Source organism: Pelecanus crispus, chromosome 15, assembly GCF_030463565.1.
Source record: "Pelecanus crispus isolate bPelCri1 chromosome 15, bPelCri1.pri, whole genome shotgun sequence".
Classification (NCBI taxonomy): Eukaryota; Metazoa; Chordata; class Aves; order Pelecaniformes; family Pelecanidae; genus Pelecanus; species Pelecanus crispus.
The window spans coordinates 1,672,965-1,690,118 of NC_134657.1; the positions used below are offsets into that span (position 1 = coordinate 1,672,965).

At 48.3% G+C, this 17,154-nt stretch overlaps 1 protein-coding gene across 1 annotated transcript; it reads right to left on the minus strand.

The window, feature by feature from the left end:
* Nucleotides 1-829: 829 nt before the first annotated feature.
* LOC142594977 (uncharacterized) lies at nucleotides 830-16,006 on the minus strand. The gene is made up of 7 exons (XM_075721715.1): nucleotides 15,481-16,006; nucleotides 14,462-14,582; nucleotides 9,061-9,251; nucleotides 5,304-5,393; nucleotides 3,728-3,881; nucleotides 1,991-2,062; nucleotides 830-972 (listed from the first exon to the last, which is right to left on the minus strand). Exons 2-7 carry the CDS (start codon nucleotides 14,568-14,570, stop codon nucleotides 830-832), a joined length of 759 nt encoding a protein of 252 aa, XP_075577830.1. The 5' UTR covers nucleotides 14,571-14,582; nucleotides 15,481-16,006.
* Between the last annotated feature and the right edge of the window lie 1,148 nt (nucleotides 16,007-17,154).

The following is a 17,154-nucleotide window of genomic DNA, read 5'->3' on the forward strand; positions in this document are numbered from 1 at the left end:
ATTACAGGCTGCTGAAGGACTGATATAAAGAGTTTGAGAGTTAAGAACAGAAACAGGATTTGTGCTAAATGACACATTTTAATGGGAAACAGATTGTTATATTAATTCACTATTGGCAATCTCAGTAAGGAATGATCTTGTTGATAAAGATTATTGCATTTAGAGAATCCTAGATTTATTATGTCAAACATTAAACTAATAATAATGGCATTCACTTAAGAAAGCCCACACAAAATGAAAAGGAATAAGTTTATCTTCTACTGAGCAAATCAGCGTAGCCACATTAAAAAGCCAGAGGCTGAGAGGTATCAAAACACGAGCATAAATTTAAATTTGTTTAAAAAATAGCTAGTATTGGGTTTTAGACTACACTTATTCGCTGTCTTTAATAACAGTCACCAGGAAAAGGTAGAAATGTTGCTTACTCTATTTAGCCACTTGATTTTGTGCAAACATCGACTAGGAACACAAAGCATCAAGCTGATCCTGTGCACTGGGCACAGGAAAACAGGTATTTCAGGGCTCTGTGCTGCAAGCCCTAAAGCACATACTCGATTTGAGCATGCACAACCCCTCTGTGTTTAGTGAGGCATCGAACTCATCATGCACTGAAGGATGCTATGAATTTTTTTCAGGGCTGCAGTAACAGCAGCTGCTTTAAAACACTCTTTAGTTATTTATTCTGCCCATTTCCCAAAGTTTATTACTCAGAGCCACGAAACATCAGAACGGCAGCTCTAGAAAGACTCGCTATAGAAAAGGCAGGGGAAAGAGCGAGGCAGGGCAGGTTAAGGAGCAGGGCTGAATGGCAGGAGCCAGTCCGGGAGCGTCAGCTATGCAGAGGCTCCTTGGTGCCACAGCGGCCCAGGAGATCCAGCAGCAGGAGATGGGTACTCACCAGATCAAGGAACGCTTTTCTTTCCAAATCAAGTCTGCTGTTGTGCTCCATGGCCTTCTGTAGCTCAGTCCTGTCTGTAGAGGACAGAAAAATCCGGTCACCGACACTGGTTTGGCCCTTGACCAAGCTCGGAGGGCGGCTATCACACAAACAAGGTTTCTGAAATCGCGTTGCCCTTATGCACAGGTGTACGTGTGCGACAGCACAGAGGGGAGTTCCCCATACATACGGGAACGTGTTCTCTTACCCACATAGCAGAGGTTTATGTTTCTGGAGATCCAGATTCAATAGCAGTGCTGTATTTATTATAGGAGCACAGCAGTCTCCCCATAGTTATTCCAGGGATTCAGTTTACCTCTAGATCATGGAAAATGCCTCACCTCAGACACTTAGGTATGGTTTCACAAACAACTAGGGTTAAGCTTTGAAAAACCCAAACTACCATATTTCTTATTTTCATCATAAAATTCGTAATTTGCTGCAAGCAGAAACACAATCACAGTTAATGTATCAGTGTTGTGCTAGCATTAATATTTATGGAATGGCCAGTACAGGAAAAATTATGGTTGTATACCAGCCTTTCAAGCCTGAATCAATAAACATATGCAACCATCACACCAATGAATGCAGACTATCTAGTATTTCACGTGCAAGAAATAGGAAAAGATGTTTCTATTAGGAGCACACTGATAGAAATGTGTCTGCCTATACACTGGTATCTGAATCCTAAGTAAAACTAGTGAGAAGACAGTTTTCCTTACAGAAAAGGTGAACAAAGATTTTTCTCTTTTCAGCTTAATGCTGGGCACAGGAAATTTCAGCTTAAATTTTATTTTTATTAAAAAAAAAAAAACCCAAAACCAAACCTTCTTTCTTGGTCCCAATCTGGGGAAAAAAAAACCAAACCCACACATCCCCAAACCCCTGTTTCAAAGAAGGATTTTTGTATTGGATTTTCAGTTTTGTAATTTAAAATAAAAGGCAAGGAACACCTTCTACCAAAGTGCTCATTTTGCTGAAAAGCCTGTTTACCACTACAGAAAGCCTTGATAAAATTCTGGATCTTCTCGGCTCGTAAATAGCATGACTTACCACTCTCTCTCCATTCGTTCACCCCTTTCTCCCGGCGCTCAGGTGCTTGCAGGGCTGGCCACGAGGCTGATTCTACAAGGACAACAGAAAGAGTTTTGCTGTGGCAGTCCATTTGTATGCTTCTGAACACAAAACTCAGCAACATTTTTAATGCACTTTGTTAAAGACAAAGTTGAAGGAAAACTAAAGAAAAAAATTAAAGCAGCAGACAGCTAGGCACACAGTTTAAAATCTCTAATCACCATCACCAAAGACCCGATAACTGGGCTACAAACTGGCCAGGAGCAATCTTGCATTTTCTCTTCAATGCAAACAAGTGGCTGCAAGTTATCATTGAACCAAAATACACTGTTTAAGTGGAGCTTTACTAAAGAACAGAGATTTCATTTTAGGTTTTTATTAGAAAATCAGTTTATTTACACAACAGTTGGCTCTGAAGCTGGTCAGGAGGAGAAGGCACGCAGACATACGTCATCGGGGAAGCCACTAAGATGTTATAACATGAACTCTGCACACTAATACTCGCAGCATAATAAACCACACGGACATAACAAGCATCAAACCCTTACTCACGGTTTGGAAAGCCTTATATTCATTTGATACTTAAGAAGATTATAAAATACTGATTTCCCCACGCAGGCTACAATCCACTGAGAGCAGTCGCACACAGCAGCCCGTCCGTACTCTGGAGAAGCAGTACCACTCGGAGGCTGCAACGCAACGCTCGCTCCATCCCCAGGGACGCGTGTGTATCAATCAATACACAAAGCAGATGCCCGCAGAGTGCTCATTTCCCTGCCTTTGATTAAAAGGCTGTAAATGATGGGTTTGGAGGCTGGCTAGAAGGCTTAGCTAGGTCTGAGCACTGTGCACAAGCTGCGAGGTCAGCATCAGGACCTGTGATTCACACACAAACCCTACCAGGTGGTCCCAGTCTCCTTAAGTGAACCAGTCTCTGCAAAGGCACATGGGGCAGGAGCATGTTGTCTCATCACATTTTGCTGTTCTCCATTGAAATTCTGCATCACAGATTTTGGGTCAACGTAAATAACCCAGAGAAAAAGCATCCAGAAACCAGTGTTTTGCTCGGGAAATCTCCTGTAGGAAGTAGCAGTGAAGCACTGGTTTTAGGGACCACTCCAATAGGAGCTTTATCAAGTAGCTCAATTTCCCTCCAGAAAACTGTTTATTTTTAGTCAGTATATTTTTTAAAAAACGTAATACTTAAGGGCTGGTCAACAACAGTTATTTCAATGAGGAGGTTAAGCAAATATTAGCAGTGATAAGAATCTAACCAGTCACTTCAAGACTGCCACTAAGCTCCAGTTATGAGCACTTGTTAACAGCTCCTAACGAGGCAGCATCCCAAACACAGCATCTGAAGAACCTAGAGATGAGTGGGCCAGCTGTGCTAACGCTGTGTATGTGGCATTTTAGCTGCTCTGTTTCTGGACCAAGTCATCTTTTCCTCTCCATCCCCCTCCTAGGGCATGAATTTCTCCCTATGTCTCAGCCTTCCCCACTCAGAATTAATTGATTTGTGACTGTTAATGACTGCATTCAGATCTCCTAGGTACCAGGCTAACATCTGACACTGATTTTTCCACATTACAAGCAGAGAGGACACAGGAGAGCCTGCCTCCAACTCCCCTGCGTGAGAAGTCCAAGGCTTACACTAACCAGGGGTGGGCTAAGAGCAGGCCAGTAATTAGGAGCGGCCACAAGAGAAGCGCTTACCTATTTTGTTCTGCTCCTTTCTTTGTGCACCCAGCTCATCTGCCAGCCTCCGGATCTCTTCCTGGGCCATCATCAGCCTCTGTGTGGCCTCATCCAGATCTCGTTCAATTCTTGCACACAATGCTTGTTCCCTCTCCAGCTCTTCCCTGTAGGACTGAAACACAAGGGCTAGTGCTCCGACAGAAACGAGATAACCCTCCCAGTGACGTGACCAAGGCAGGTCCCCCCTCCACGCTACTCCTGACCCACCAGAAGAAGGGTGGCAACACAAACAGAAAGCAGGTGAGCTCAGGGAAGCTGCAGAGGCAGGAGACAAGCACACAGTGGGTAACCCTCTTCACCACGGACACATGCAAAAACACAGGTGTTGAACAGCGTGGTGTGGCTCCTTCCCTACACAAGGCTCTGTTTTTCCCTCCCCGAGACAATGCCATTCATCACGATGCATTTTTCAAACACGTAATATATGAGGTTTCCCAGGCAGAGGGCTCCACCGCACCCCATGAGAGTTTGCTCCAAGGACAGGTCAGTTCTGCACGTTTGTGGTCCCATGGCTGTTGTGGGAGGTAGCCCCAGGCCAGCCTGGCACTGCTAACCTCCTCTTCCAGTCTGCACTTGCTCCTAGAGTGCAGGAGCCAGCGGCTGCTCCCACTGACCTGTGATTTTGCAGAAAAGTCCTAGAATCACAGAATGCTTTGGGCTGGAAGGGCCCTTCAGAGCCCACCCAGCCCAGCCCCTGCAGTGCCAGGGACAGCTTTAACCAGCCCAGGGTGCTCAGAGCCCCGTCCAGCCTGGCCTGGGATGGTGCCAGGGATGGGGCCTCCACCGCCTCTCTGGGCAACCTGTGCCAGTGCCTCACCACCCTCACTGTAAAAAATTTCTTCCTCATATCCAGTCTAAATCTATTCTTCTTTAGTTTAAAACCATCACTCCCTGTCCTGTCCCAGCAGGCCTTGCTAAAAGCTTGCCCCCCCCCCCTTCCTGCAGCCCCTGTCAGCACTGCCAGGCCGCACTCAGGCCTCCCCGCAGCCCCCTCCTCTCCAGGCTGAGCACCCCCAGCCCCCCCAGCCTGGCCCCGCAGCAGAGGGGGTCCGGCCCTCGGGGCATTTCTGTGGCCTCCTCTGGGCCCACTCCAGCAGCTCCGTGTCCTTGTGCTGAGGGCCCAGAGCTGGGCGCAGGGGGGGGTCTCACCAGAGCAGAGTACAGGGGCAGAATCCTCTCCCTTGAGTGATTTCAGCTGATATAAAAAGAGCTATTTCTCACCCCCTCAACTTTGGTCCACTCATCTCCAATGACATTTCTTTGTGACTACCACTAAAGGCACATGAGTGCTTACAAGCCAGCCCTGACCCAAAGCTGGTGAGGTGCTAACTCTGGCTCTCGGCAGAAGCAATTAACTCACACATAACAGCCTGGTAGGCTGATGTGGTTGCACAGCCTGAAGTTCAGAGCTCATTCACATCCCATCAGCTAAAAACAATAAAAAAAACCTCACAGCGTGCTTAAGAACAGACCTGCTGCTTGAAATCTCAACTATGTGCCATGTCATCAGCAAGAAAACATGCAAATGTATTACCTTATTCATTGTCTCTCCAGTAAGCTGCGTGGATTCATGCTGTTGTTGGAGTTCACCTTCTGATGTCTGATGAATGTGATCAAATTCATCCTTGCACAGAAAGAGATTTAATAAATCAACACCACCAGAAAGCATGCTGCCATGTATCCCTCGACAGCAGTGTGTAGGATTTTCAGTTTCAACATATCTTGATTAGATGGGGTTTTGTAATCATACCTGATATCTGAAGAGAACATTTCAACCAGTTACCCCAAATCCTTGTGAGAAACCCTCAGTTGTCTCAGCTAGTACTGGGAACTCTGCAGGTTCACTTTTTTTTTTGTAAACCTGTGATGTCCTTGACATCTTCTTTTCAGAGCCTGTTGGCTCAGCTTTGCCTAAAGAAATATATGGGTGTCGAGTATGCTTGACTCACTTTATCAGAGTAACACTGGGTTACTTCCCCACATCCCCCTCTTTTCAGCCACTTATCAAGTTAACAGATTCCTGCTCCCCTGCAGCCTGCACACATGAACCAGCATCAAGGATTTGCTGACGCTCAGGAGGTTGATTGTCATTAATATTTAGCACCTTGGCTCTATAGAAGCGAGCATGCTTGTACGTGCCATGCCTTCTACCAGAGCTCAGAAAGCATTTCCCCACGTAAATATTAGAGACAACTACACAAAGCTGCACGTTTGTTACCCTGGCTTTTTGCATTAGTGAGGATGCATCAAAAAAATCAATTATGCTTGAGCAGTCTAGCTAAAAGCTGCATTCATTTCTGTAACAGACAGGAACGTATCTGGACATCCAGTCTAAGAGTGAAACAAGGACGTCACAGGTCATTTGAGAATAAGAAAGGCTACATGTTCCAGTAAGCAGAGTAACAAGAGCAATTAACCTATTAACCTGTAACACTGCTGTGACTCTAATGATTCTGTGAAACAAGTGTGATGCTACCCCAAACAATGGAGCACTTAATCAACAGTTTCTAGTTCACAAGCATGGACGAGCAATGACATCATCTGGGGAGAAAAAACAGTGTGCTTTAGAGAAACTGTTTTCCTGGAAACTGTGTCTTTCACCTGGTTTTAAAAACACAGAAAGGTGCCCAGTATAAGAACTGCAGAGAAGTCGTGTTTGATTAGCAACGAGGAGCATTAAGCTTATAATGTGTTTTGATCATGCAAGAATACGTTTTCCTTTAATAAGTCTCACTCCTCTAAACAGCTGCCTGAGAAGTGGGTGAAAGTCAGGTAGTTACAGGCCTGTCTACCTACTACGGACCAGGAGGAATTCAAGTAAACTCCACGTTGTTCTTCACACGTAGACAGCCCGTATTATCTCCACGCACAAGACTTTGCCTTGGCTCTGTCCTTCACCCAGCCCAGCTGCAACAACGCCCTCTCCATCTTTACCCAGCATTCAAGACCGGTCTTGTCACAGAAACATGTTCATTACAGCATCATTAGAAAGCACGGTCCTGAGGGGACTGCCAGGAGAAGTCAGCTGCATCCTCAGGACAAGCTCCGTGCAAGAAGGTTTGGATTCAACACCAGACTTGCAGGCATCTGCATCCTTCATTTGCCCGAGCCCTACTTCCCTTACTCAGCCGTGGCACTGAAGGAAGAACGAATCCGATCACACCTGGTAAATGCTCGGTAGCAGACATGGTTCACTGGCATTTCATCAGAAGGTTACAGCTCTGCTTCCCCTTTTTAACTACAGTGGGGTTTCTGTCATGCTGCTTGGTAGGAAAAAATGTCGCAAATATTTGTATCAAGCGACAGACATTCCTGGGTAGATTATTCAGGATTTGCAGAGAGGCATTTTCCATCCAAGAGTGGGAGACAGAGCATCAGGGAAGCTTCTCTGCCCCACTGCAGATTCTTTGATTCCGAGGTGGATATTTACATCTGAAAGTGTTCTTGTAGCATGGATGAATCACGAATGGCACCCAACCCTAAAATAGCTAGGCAGACTAGGACTCTCCAGCCAGAAAGGGATGCTCTTGAGGTCAGTAAAATACCAAGTGGCACAGAAAAAGCAGATGAAAAGGCAATTGTTCACCACCTCTTAATACAAGAGCTGGAGAGAATCAGAGATGGTCGGTTGAAACAAAAGAACTTCATGTGACAGTAGCTGAACTGTGAAAGTCCTTGCTACAAGATGTTGAGGATATAAGAAAACTGCATGGGTTTAACAAGCAACCAAATTCATGGAAGAAAAAAAATTAATCAGAGGACTATTAAACACAATGATAGCACCTCTGGTTCAGACACCGCATGCCACTGGAGGCAAGGGGAGCGTTTCTGATGAACGGTCACAATGCATTTGCCCTCCTATGACACTGTCTTCTGAGGTTTTGCATTTGGCTTCTGGTCAGATGGCACAACACAGCCCAAACCAAGCCGAGCTGTGCAGCGGGCAAGCTGAGCCTCCCTCCTCCAGCGAGCTCACCCAAAAAAGGCCAAGAAGCTTTTCAACTCCAAACCAGTTTTATCAGAATTAAAACCTAGAAACTTAACACTGTAGGAAGTTCAAGGTGGCGACAGAAGACAACAGAAGCAAAACAGTCTGTCCACAAGTTTCCCACCTACTTGTGCCCCAGCAGGCAGCCCTCGCTTCCAGTCAAGTCTGACTTTGGAGGTCACCAAACCCTGCCCGTCCCCTCTGTCCCCAGGAGGGCTTTCCTGTGAGTCCTGGCTGGCTGTTCTCTCCAGGGCTGCAGCTCCTGGCCCTCTCATGTCCCCCTTGCAGCCTGGAGCCTTCACCCCTGAGCTCACCCACTGCGTCCCCAGGCAGGAGCAACCCCTCTCCCTCCAGAGGGGCAACCTGGCCTGACCACTTCTGAAGCAGCAGCAGGAGACTGGGAAAAAGAAGAAAAACTTAATGCTCTGTATCAGAAATGCCACAGGGCTAAACAGGCTCTAGACCTGGCCTGGCGCAGCAATTTTTATGCTCCTGCACATCCAACAGCCATTGCTGTCAGAACCAAGTTATGGATGAGGCCAGCAAGCACAGCAATGCAGGAGGAACAGCTACAAGAGTCGGCAGCTCCTGGGCTCCAGTTCTGTGAAATGGCCGTATGGAGGAGTAGGTGGAAGTCGGTGGCCTTGGTGGGAGGGAGACCTCCCTAACCGAGATGATCAGTCACAAACTGTCTCTCCAGCATGCAGTAGCTGCTGCTCCTCCACCATTTGTCAGCATTCTTCATCTCGACCTCAGAAAGCAAAAAAATCAAGACATGGATAGTCCTCTCTAACCTGACAATCATCAAGTCATGCTGTGAAATTTATTTATACTGAACTCAGTCTGTAAGCAGAGGATTGCTTAACTTCCATCCTCTAGCTCAGCAGCCAGAAGACAAGGGAAGAGTTTTAACCTCACATTAAGTGTAGGGAAGATTTTTTTTCTTAAATTAATGACTTCCAGAGGGAACTCAGTCATCTGAAATTAAATACTGGATCATCAGGAAATCTGGATTAGTAGAAAGTCATTATTACCCAGTGAAGATCCTCAGACCAACTGTATCACAAAGTCTTCAACATTCGCTCTGTTCAAATTAATCCTATTCACTGTCCCTATGCAAGATGTGGGAGCAAATCAAGTGTAAATATACAAGTGTGAAAACTAACACAGAAATCAACTTCAGCGTTAAGAATCCACAGTGTCCTCATAGTTAGGAGAAATATTTTTACTTTAAAAAAATGTCTAAGACAACCTTTTCCCCAGCACGCTTTCAGTCAGCCTGAGCAGCTAAAGCAGGAGGTACCTGAAGCTGTGCCGCACACAGCTGGTCTACACAGCTGTGCGAGTTCAACTTCTGATCTGCGATCTCCAGTTTCTCCAGCAGCATCATTCTTTCTACCAGTAAATATGCAACCTGTTCGCTGGCGTTACTGTGAGCTATATGAGACAAGCCTTCCCGTTCCAGCATCTCCTTGACCTCCTTCAGCTGGGCTTCTGCAAAACAAGACTTTCTGTGAGCAGAGGAACAAACAAAGCCCAATTCCTTCCAGATCTGCATCCTAGCTCCTCTAAACACTCCCCACCAGCACAGCCCTGGAGCTCACCAACAGCTCATGAAACATTTAGTCTCTCCTCCTGCTTCCCACCTCCCTTTCTGCCTCCTATCCCCTGTTATCTCAGCTCTATTCCCTCTGTCCCAATGTTTCTGGTCTGTTCCAGTGTTTCTGGTCACATCCACTACCCTGCCTGCCAAGCAAGTAATGGGACCTGCTCCATCTAGACTGAGTTCTCCTGCCTTGCTTTAAGTGGGAGAGCTATTATGACTGGTTTCCTCTACCCAGCAGCCAAGCTTCACCAACCTGGCTATCCCCAACCCTTTTACCCCTCAATACAGTTTGGTGGAAATTAAACACCACATTAAAAAGGCATTGAGAGAAACCAGACAGCCAGGCAATCACATAAACATTTTCTTTGGAAGAAGAGACACAAAATACCGTATCACGTATATAAGCAGAGCACCACTATTTTCCTAAGGACTGTCTGGTAGGGAGGTAGCTCTGAATATCTTCTTTTTCGCCACGCGCAGCAGCACCTGGTGCACTGCGCACAGCCCGTGGTGGAGATCGGGGTGTTGGATCCCACGTGATACGGTAGGAAAGCACGGCGAGGAACTGACAAGGGCCTGAAGCAGTTGGAGAAACAGCACCCCATAAGCACAAAGGGACTCGGAGTACGTCTTAAAACATGACTTTAGAAATCACTCCCTGAACAGCGTTCCTGACCCATTCTTCCAAAACCAGCTCTAAACCCAGGCTAAGGACTGCTTCTGGTAACACAGACCTGTTGTTTGAAGGTCTCCTGTAGGATTAAAGGAGCAAAAAATCCTTTTAGAATGAAACTGTCAGTTCTTCACCGTTTAGCCCAGAATTATAGCTAGGAAAACTCTGTACTGGGAAAAACTTCAAGATTCAATGGCCTCCAAGGCAAATAGATGACAACAACATTTGCAAGAGAAGGTGGTTCATGGCTAGGCACCGTTGTGTTTGTGCAACAAACAGTTGTTAAAAAGAGCCCCTCGTCTGCATGGCTGGAAATTTATTTGCCAGGAGAATATGAGGAACCTTTGGTCTCCCACGTGGCCAGGGCAGCAACACCTGCACTGGATCCAATAGCTTGTTAAGCTAAGGAAGGGTTTTTCAAAACCTCCCTATGTAATTCACATTAAAAAGAAAACCAACGAACCCTGCTCCCAATTTCTAGCCCAAACCAGATTATAAAGGTTTCCAAGCACTGTAGGATGGGATCTTGGGGGCGTTGTGAGTTTTGTGTGGAGGAAGGAGGGACATTCACATTCTTGCACTGCTTTGGGAGCTCGAGTTAGACCTCTGAAGTTAAGCAGAGCAAATATTGCTCATACTCTTATGCAGGATACATACACAGCTCTGGACAAGTCTGCTCCTCACTTCCACACACTGGATTTAACAGGGGACCCAGTGCAATCACATCCTAAGGCTCAAATCAATCACATGTTTCCACTCTGCATTTTGCAGCCAGCTCTGTCCAGACCTATGGATGGAAAACACCCTGCGGTTTCCTGTTCGCCTTCCCCCGTGGTTACAAATTACAGCTTGTTCAATTAAGAGGTCAAACATGGCTGACTTGCAGCTTTCCTCCACGAAGCAGAGCAAAATATCGTGTTTTGCAGTTTAAAAATAGCTGGACGCTTGCTCCATACGCATTATGAAGAGTCCACAGCTCATAGTCAAGCAAAAAAATCCCCCTTGCCTTCAACATGCCTTGCAGCTTCCTCCCAGTTTTGCCAAATCCCATCTAAAATAAGCTGAAAGCTGCTCTGCTTTACGGCCAAAAACGGGACAACCGACTCCCTTTAGGACCAAGGCCCTGAACTCACATGGTGGCTCCTACACTGACAGTTTTACTTGCAAGTACTTCCCCTACACCCAAGCAGTACAGTCTGGGGTAACACAACCTAGAAATTTTCCGCAGGCTGAAGAAGAAAAGATTTGGGAGGGTAAAGGGAGCCTGCCCATACACAGCACAGATCACCTGCTTGTAAAAGCCCGCTAATTTCTTAGAAGTATCTCAAACACCTTCCCTACCACATCCAACACATCCTATTTGAGGAGAGCAAACACCTCGTGCAAGCAACCTTATACCACTGCACCGATGCGTTCCCACCAGCACGTATCTCCTGCACCACCTCTGCACTCGCTTCTTTGGAAGCCAGTTTTATATTTGCAAAGGTGTCTTACCCCAGAAAGTCTCTCAGAAATAAGCAGTTCACCGGTATCCTCACACCCACGACAGAAGTTGCATCCTCTCCTCCACGTTGGGTACGTTTAAGCAGTTCAGCTGTTAGAATAAGCCAACTCAGGCCACAACTATTTATTCTTTTTATTTCACTTTTTAAATAAATCAAGGCAAGCCCCCAACAGCGTTGTGTTTTACTGCCATTACATTTGTTTATCAGAAAGGCTTTTGGTAATGCAGAGCATGAGTTATTGATCTGCCCTCCAAAAACACCGAGGCATATTCAACAAGCACCATTGGAAACAGATTATGAACTGCCTCGAGGAAAGGAAAAATTCCACTCTGGGCAGAGGTACTAAATGAGGTAAAGCTCAGATCAATAGCCCAACATAAAGCCAGCAGTGGCTGCTCTCTGCAGTAACACTTCAAGCCTGTTCCAGGCAAGAAGTAAATGTGTAAGCAGAAACTTACTTTTTACCATCAGAAACAGCTTTTAGCAGATCGAATTGCTCCCAGTGATCCTCAGACCAAGCAGAGCTGCTGATCTGTTTGGCTGCTTTTGGAGGAGGGAGCACACTCAGTCCCGAGAGCCCACCCAAGCCATCTCCTGCATTTATCCAAGTCTTCCCGATCTCTCAGCTCCCCAAAGCTGGGACCCCCAACTGTCGCTACAAGCAAGATCAGGACAGATCCTGTCCACTTGCACCTCACCATTCACAGGTCAGGCCCCTCCTTGTACCATAGGCTTGAACCAGCCTCTGTCCTCAACTGCCCTTTCCCATTGGAACTCGTTATCATTTCAAGCCTCCCAAAGGCTCCCTACCACCACCCTCTGTTCTTGCCTTGCCCACATTTTTGTTTAACAATCCCAGTGGACTGGGATCTGCCTTTCCACAAGGCCCTTCTCCAGCCCCATTTCCAGCCTGTTCTGCAGTATCATCTTGTCCCTACTAAAGACAACCAGCTGCCCCTCAAAAATAAAAGGCGTAAGACCCAGAGGACAATCAACTTCTAGTTCAAGACCTTCAGCCTGTCCTACAACCCACAGGGCTCAGAAAGCATCTCTGGGTTGGTTTGCACAAACTCTGATGAAGAGCAGAGGCCCAGGGAATAGACACAGCCATGCGGCATCGAGCCCTGCAGCAGAGGGTACATTGGAGACCCGGAGCAGGCAAAGGCCCGACAGAAGTCTTTGAGAAAGAGCAGCAGCTAAAGCACAAGCACATCCATCCGCTCTCTGCCAGAGATGGCCAGTGGTTTGGTTGGGTTTTTTGGGGGTTTTGGTTGGTTTGGGGGTTTTTTTTTTGTTTTGTTTTGGGTCGGTTTGTTTTTTTTTTGAGAGGCTGACCTGCAAAGCGAAAAGCCAGTTCCTCAAGAAAATGACCTACAAGCCTCCCAAAACACATCAGGGCTGGCATCCCTCGCTGCGGAGGACAGCCTGGTGGAAGGCAGGGCTTCATCCACCGCCCAGATCACTAAATTATCAACGCAGATCACAGGACCGCAGCTAATGCCGTCAGTAAGGTAATAACAAGTCTTAAAAACCAAAGCCTGACAGTGATATCCCAAAGCAAACTCCTCCAGAAAGCTGCACAGAAACATTGTATGGCACCAAAGCACCGCAGAACCACAAAAACCCCTCGGGGATGGCTTGCTGGCAATTAGCAACCCACCGGGGTAACGGACATGGACCTCTGTTTCCATTGGAGTGTTAATCATTGCTCAACAGCCACAAGAATCCTTGAGAGAAAAAAAAAAAAAATGGAGAAAGTCCAAAGTAGCAGAGCCGCTACGAGGAAGTAAATGCAAAGCCAGCCAGCTTTTGGGACATTTTTGTCATTCGCCTGCCACCTCGTGGGGAAGATGAGAGAAGAACCATTAATAAAGTTTTCTGCCACAGCGACACTCCCAAAGGCTCATTAGTCATTAAACCCTTGCGTACCAGCGTTTTCAACACAATGATGGCTTTACGTGCCCCGAGGAACCAGATTTTCGGGCAGTGCTTAAGCACACCCATCTTTGAAAAGTCCCTCTGTCAGACGTGCTCCCCGAAACCCACAGGCTGGCCAAAACTGAACAGAGACTCAAAACCACAATCAATTTCCCAAAATTCCCATATTTGCCTCCCCAGACAAAGCACGCATAACAAAGGAACGGTTCAAGCTGTGCTATCGCCCCCAGTTTTACCTTAAGCCCAGGATAATACACACCACAAAAGGAGGAGTTAATAACAGTGTGCTATTCGCAGTACTCAAAGCACAACAGAAGACTAGGAAGACTGAGAAAATCAAGAACTAAACCCAGCAAAATATATTTGCCCTTACTGGAAGTGATTCCAGAGTTTGAGAAGAAAGCAAATCGTCTGAAGTGAAATTATAAGTGAAATAATTTATTTTAAACAAAATTACTATACTAAAATAAGCACACAGGGCAAGTTTTGAATCACCATCACAAACATACCACCGTCCTTCAAAGTTGTTTTAAGAAACGTGGACTTTGTCTAAACCACAGCCAACGGCAAATTCACTGACTTCAGTGGGAACACAGCTCGACACTCAGTTACCCGAGGAGTCACTGGCAAATAATTTAAGAGTTGGAAAACAAACAGCACCATCAATTCTGTTCTTCAAACAGCCTCTGGAAAATGCTTAGCGCAACAACGGAGCTCCATGAAGTGAGAAACTGCCTGATTCACTGAATAACGGCAGTAAAAGCAGACAAGAACCTCCCAGTCATTTGTAAATCAGTTCTGCTATTTCACTAACACTTCTGCCAACCTCCCAGACAACTCACCACGCGCCCTGGTCTAGCGGAACTCCCTGAGAAACGCTGCCCTGCTCTCAAAGAAGCGATAACCCAGCTCTGCTGACAGGCCGTACGCCGCTACCTGCTAACGCATCTCCCTGCACCGTCTGTCGGAGGGAAAGGATTACCCTGCTGCAGCTGCAGCCGCGCCAGCGCAAGCCTGAGCTGTTTGTTTTCTTTCTCATATTCTGTGGCGAGCGTGTCCCATTCCTCCATCAGGTTATGGATGTGACCCATGTAGCTTTCCACCTAGAAAGAAAGAAAACGCTGCTGTACCTGAACGCGTTTGCCAGCACCTGGCCGGCGAGCGCTCGGTGCAAATAGCGCTCAACGCCCCGATGTTTACAGGGTAATCTCAAACATTTGCAGGACGCTACTTCTCGATGCCTTTGTAACATCTGGGGGTGTTGAAGCCTTGACCGAAAGGCCTGGAAGGAGGGAGGGGACGGTGCTGGGATGCGGGGGACTCTCCAGCCCGGCTCTGTGGGAGACACCGGGCTCGCCGGGTGCTTTTGGGCGCCCCGGCGTGAGGGACCGGGCCACGCCGCCGGCCGTGACTTTGTGGGCAGGAGGAAAGCAGCTTTGGGCCGTGAGCACCCGCGAAGCTGCTGCTGCGAAAAGAGGGGGAAACGGGCGTCTTCGGGCCCGGGGGGTACAAACCGAAGGGGTAACGCTGGCCCCTTCTCCCGGCCCTTACGTCTCTCATCTCCTCGGCCCGCCGCCGCTCCAGCTCGCCCAGCCGGGCCTGGGAGCGTCGCAGCAGCCGCCAGGCCAGGCCCAGCTGCTCCTCGGCCGGGGCGGCGGGGTCGGCTCCCTCCGCCCGCAGCCAGCGCCGGACGGTGGCTGCCGGTACCGGGGCCTCCGCCTGCGGGGGAACCGAGGCGAGCCGTGACCCACGGGGTCCCGGGGGACCCGCACACATCCCCCCCTCCCCGGCCCGGGGACCCACAGGGGCGGCGGCGGCCATGCTCGGCCCCGGCCCCTGCCGGCGCCATGGCAACGGGCGGCCCCCAGCGCCACGCCCCGAGCCACGCCCCCGCCGGGCAGCAGCAGCAGCCATGGTCCCCTCTGCTCCTTCGGGTGACCCAAGAAGGAGAAATGTCCCCGGCCGTAAAACCGGCCGCACTTGGGGCTCCCCCATCCTCACCGTGGCTTCCTCCAGGCCAGCGCTTCAAGTCCGTTGTGCAACCGAAGGATCTACCGCAACGCTTCTGCCGGCTGCAAACGCGAAGCCAACGGGGCTGAAGGTTCTTCTGATTTTCTTCTAAACCCCAAGCGAAGCTGCTGGCGATGAAGGGCTTCCCCCCCAAGGCAAAACAAGCACGTACATGAAGCCGAGACGGAGAAACCGCAAGGTGCAGCAGGCTTCGTCCTGCAGAGCTGACTCTCCAGCTGAAGGCACTGCGCAAGAGGATGGCAGAGAAAGGAAAAGACCAAGACGTGGAGCAGAGGGACATCGTGGCGCGCAGCGAGGACCTTCAACCAAGCAGAGTCTGGGATCCTCAGAAAGTGACGTACAGACGGCTCTGGACCTGCGGGAGCAGCTTCCTACTCACGGTCCCGCAACCGGCACCCTGGACAAGACGGGCTGGTGCCCAGCGCCAGAGGCGTTGGTGGGACGGGAGCTCTCGAGGTCTTCATTCAACCTCCCGCTCCAAACAGGACCATCACCGACACTGGATCAGGGCGGCTGGGGCTTAGTTTGAGTCTTGAAAGTCTCCCCAACCACCCTCCTGAAGGAGGGGGAGTGGACATTAGGCAGGGAAGCCCACAGCTGCATTCGAGAAGGGTTCAGCCCCTCAAGACTCCTGAAGGTCCAGGACAGGCAACAGCCGAGTTTTCTCCTCAGAAAATTGAGATTATTTCTCTCCTTCACAATCACCTTCCAGAGAAAGGCCAGAATGCTCCAAAGACAGCGTTTGTCACGCTTCTCCCACCCCTTGTTCTAACAGTTCCACAAAGGCGCGTTCAATTTACAAAAGTTTTTATATTCTTATCTTTGCCGGCCCACCCCTGCTTGTAAGCGCGAGACTCCAAATAAAGGCAATGGAAACACCCAGGCTAGCAGGGCTCGCCGTTCACGTTGATTCCGTACTGCAAGACAAAGACAGGCAGCTCTGGGAGCTCATGAGCGCATACAACACGCGTGCAGGGCATTCCGTCGTCATCTCCTTCCCTATTTGCACGTCTCCAACAGGCACGTCCCACATCCATGGACCATTTCCACTTCAGTTCTCTCCCCACCTTCTGCAAGCATCAGTCTCGGCCACGTGAAAATTAGTTCCTTCTCCTGACTCAAGTTATTAGCTGGATCTCAGCGCTCCTGACTAATCCGGACCGTTTCTCCCATGGCTAAACATATCCTCCCCACACACTGTTGTGGTCCTTTAGCGTTCAACGCTGATCTGCTGAGCCCACCCTCACGCTCTTTTCTTGCTCTTCTGGGTTCCTTATCCTCATTTTACGAGGACGCCTGATTTCCAGGTGATCAGCGTCATTACAAAAGCACTGTTGCCTTCTTGAACACTCAGTGGTTTAAGTAGAGCACAGTCTCACCTCTGGAGAGGCTTCAAGCGTGAGAACCGCGCTTTTGTGCATTACTGTCTGTCTTGACAAACTTCCAGTGAATTTATTTCAAGGCAAGCATGTTAACAGACACACAATGGACAGTGGTAGAGCTGCAGTTCAGTTTTCTAACCACAGAATTACACACTTTGCTTCTTGTAAGCATGAGGAATACATGCTTCAAAGTTGGTAATCCTTCAGATTTAGAGAAAACCAGGAATGTCCCAGTTCTAACTGGCTCCCATTTTAATTCCAA

What these genes read in the sequence shown, in the direction of transcription:
- LOC142594977 (XM_075721715.1), bottom strand. Translation starts at nt 14,570, where the DNA reads ATGGGTCACATCCATAACCTGATGGAGGAATGGGACACGCTCGCCACA. An exon ending in GCGGCTGCAGCTGCAGCAGG is followed by an intron (nt 9,252 to 14,461) that starts GTAATCCTTTCC and finishes CTTGTTTTGCAG; the next exon opens with AAGCCCAGCTGAAGGAGGTC. An exon ending in TGTGTGCGGCACAGCTTCAG is followed by an intron (nt 5,394 to 9,060) that starts GTACCTCCTGCT and finishes TTTCTGTGCAAG; the next exon opens with GATGAATTTGATCACATTCA.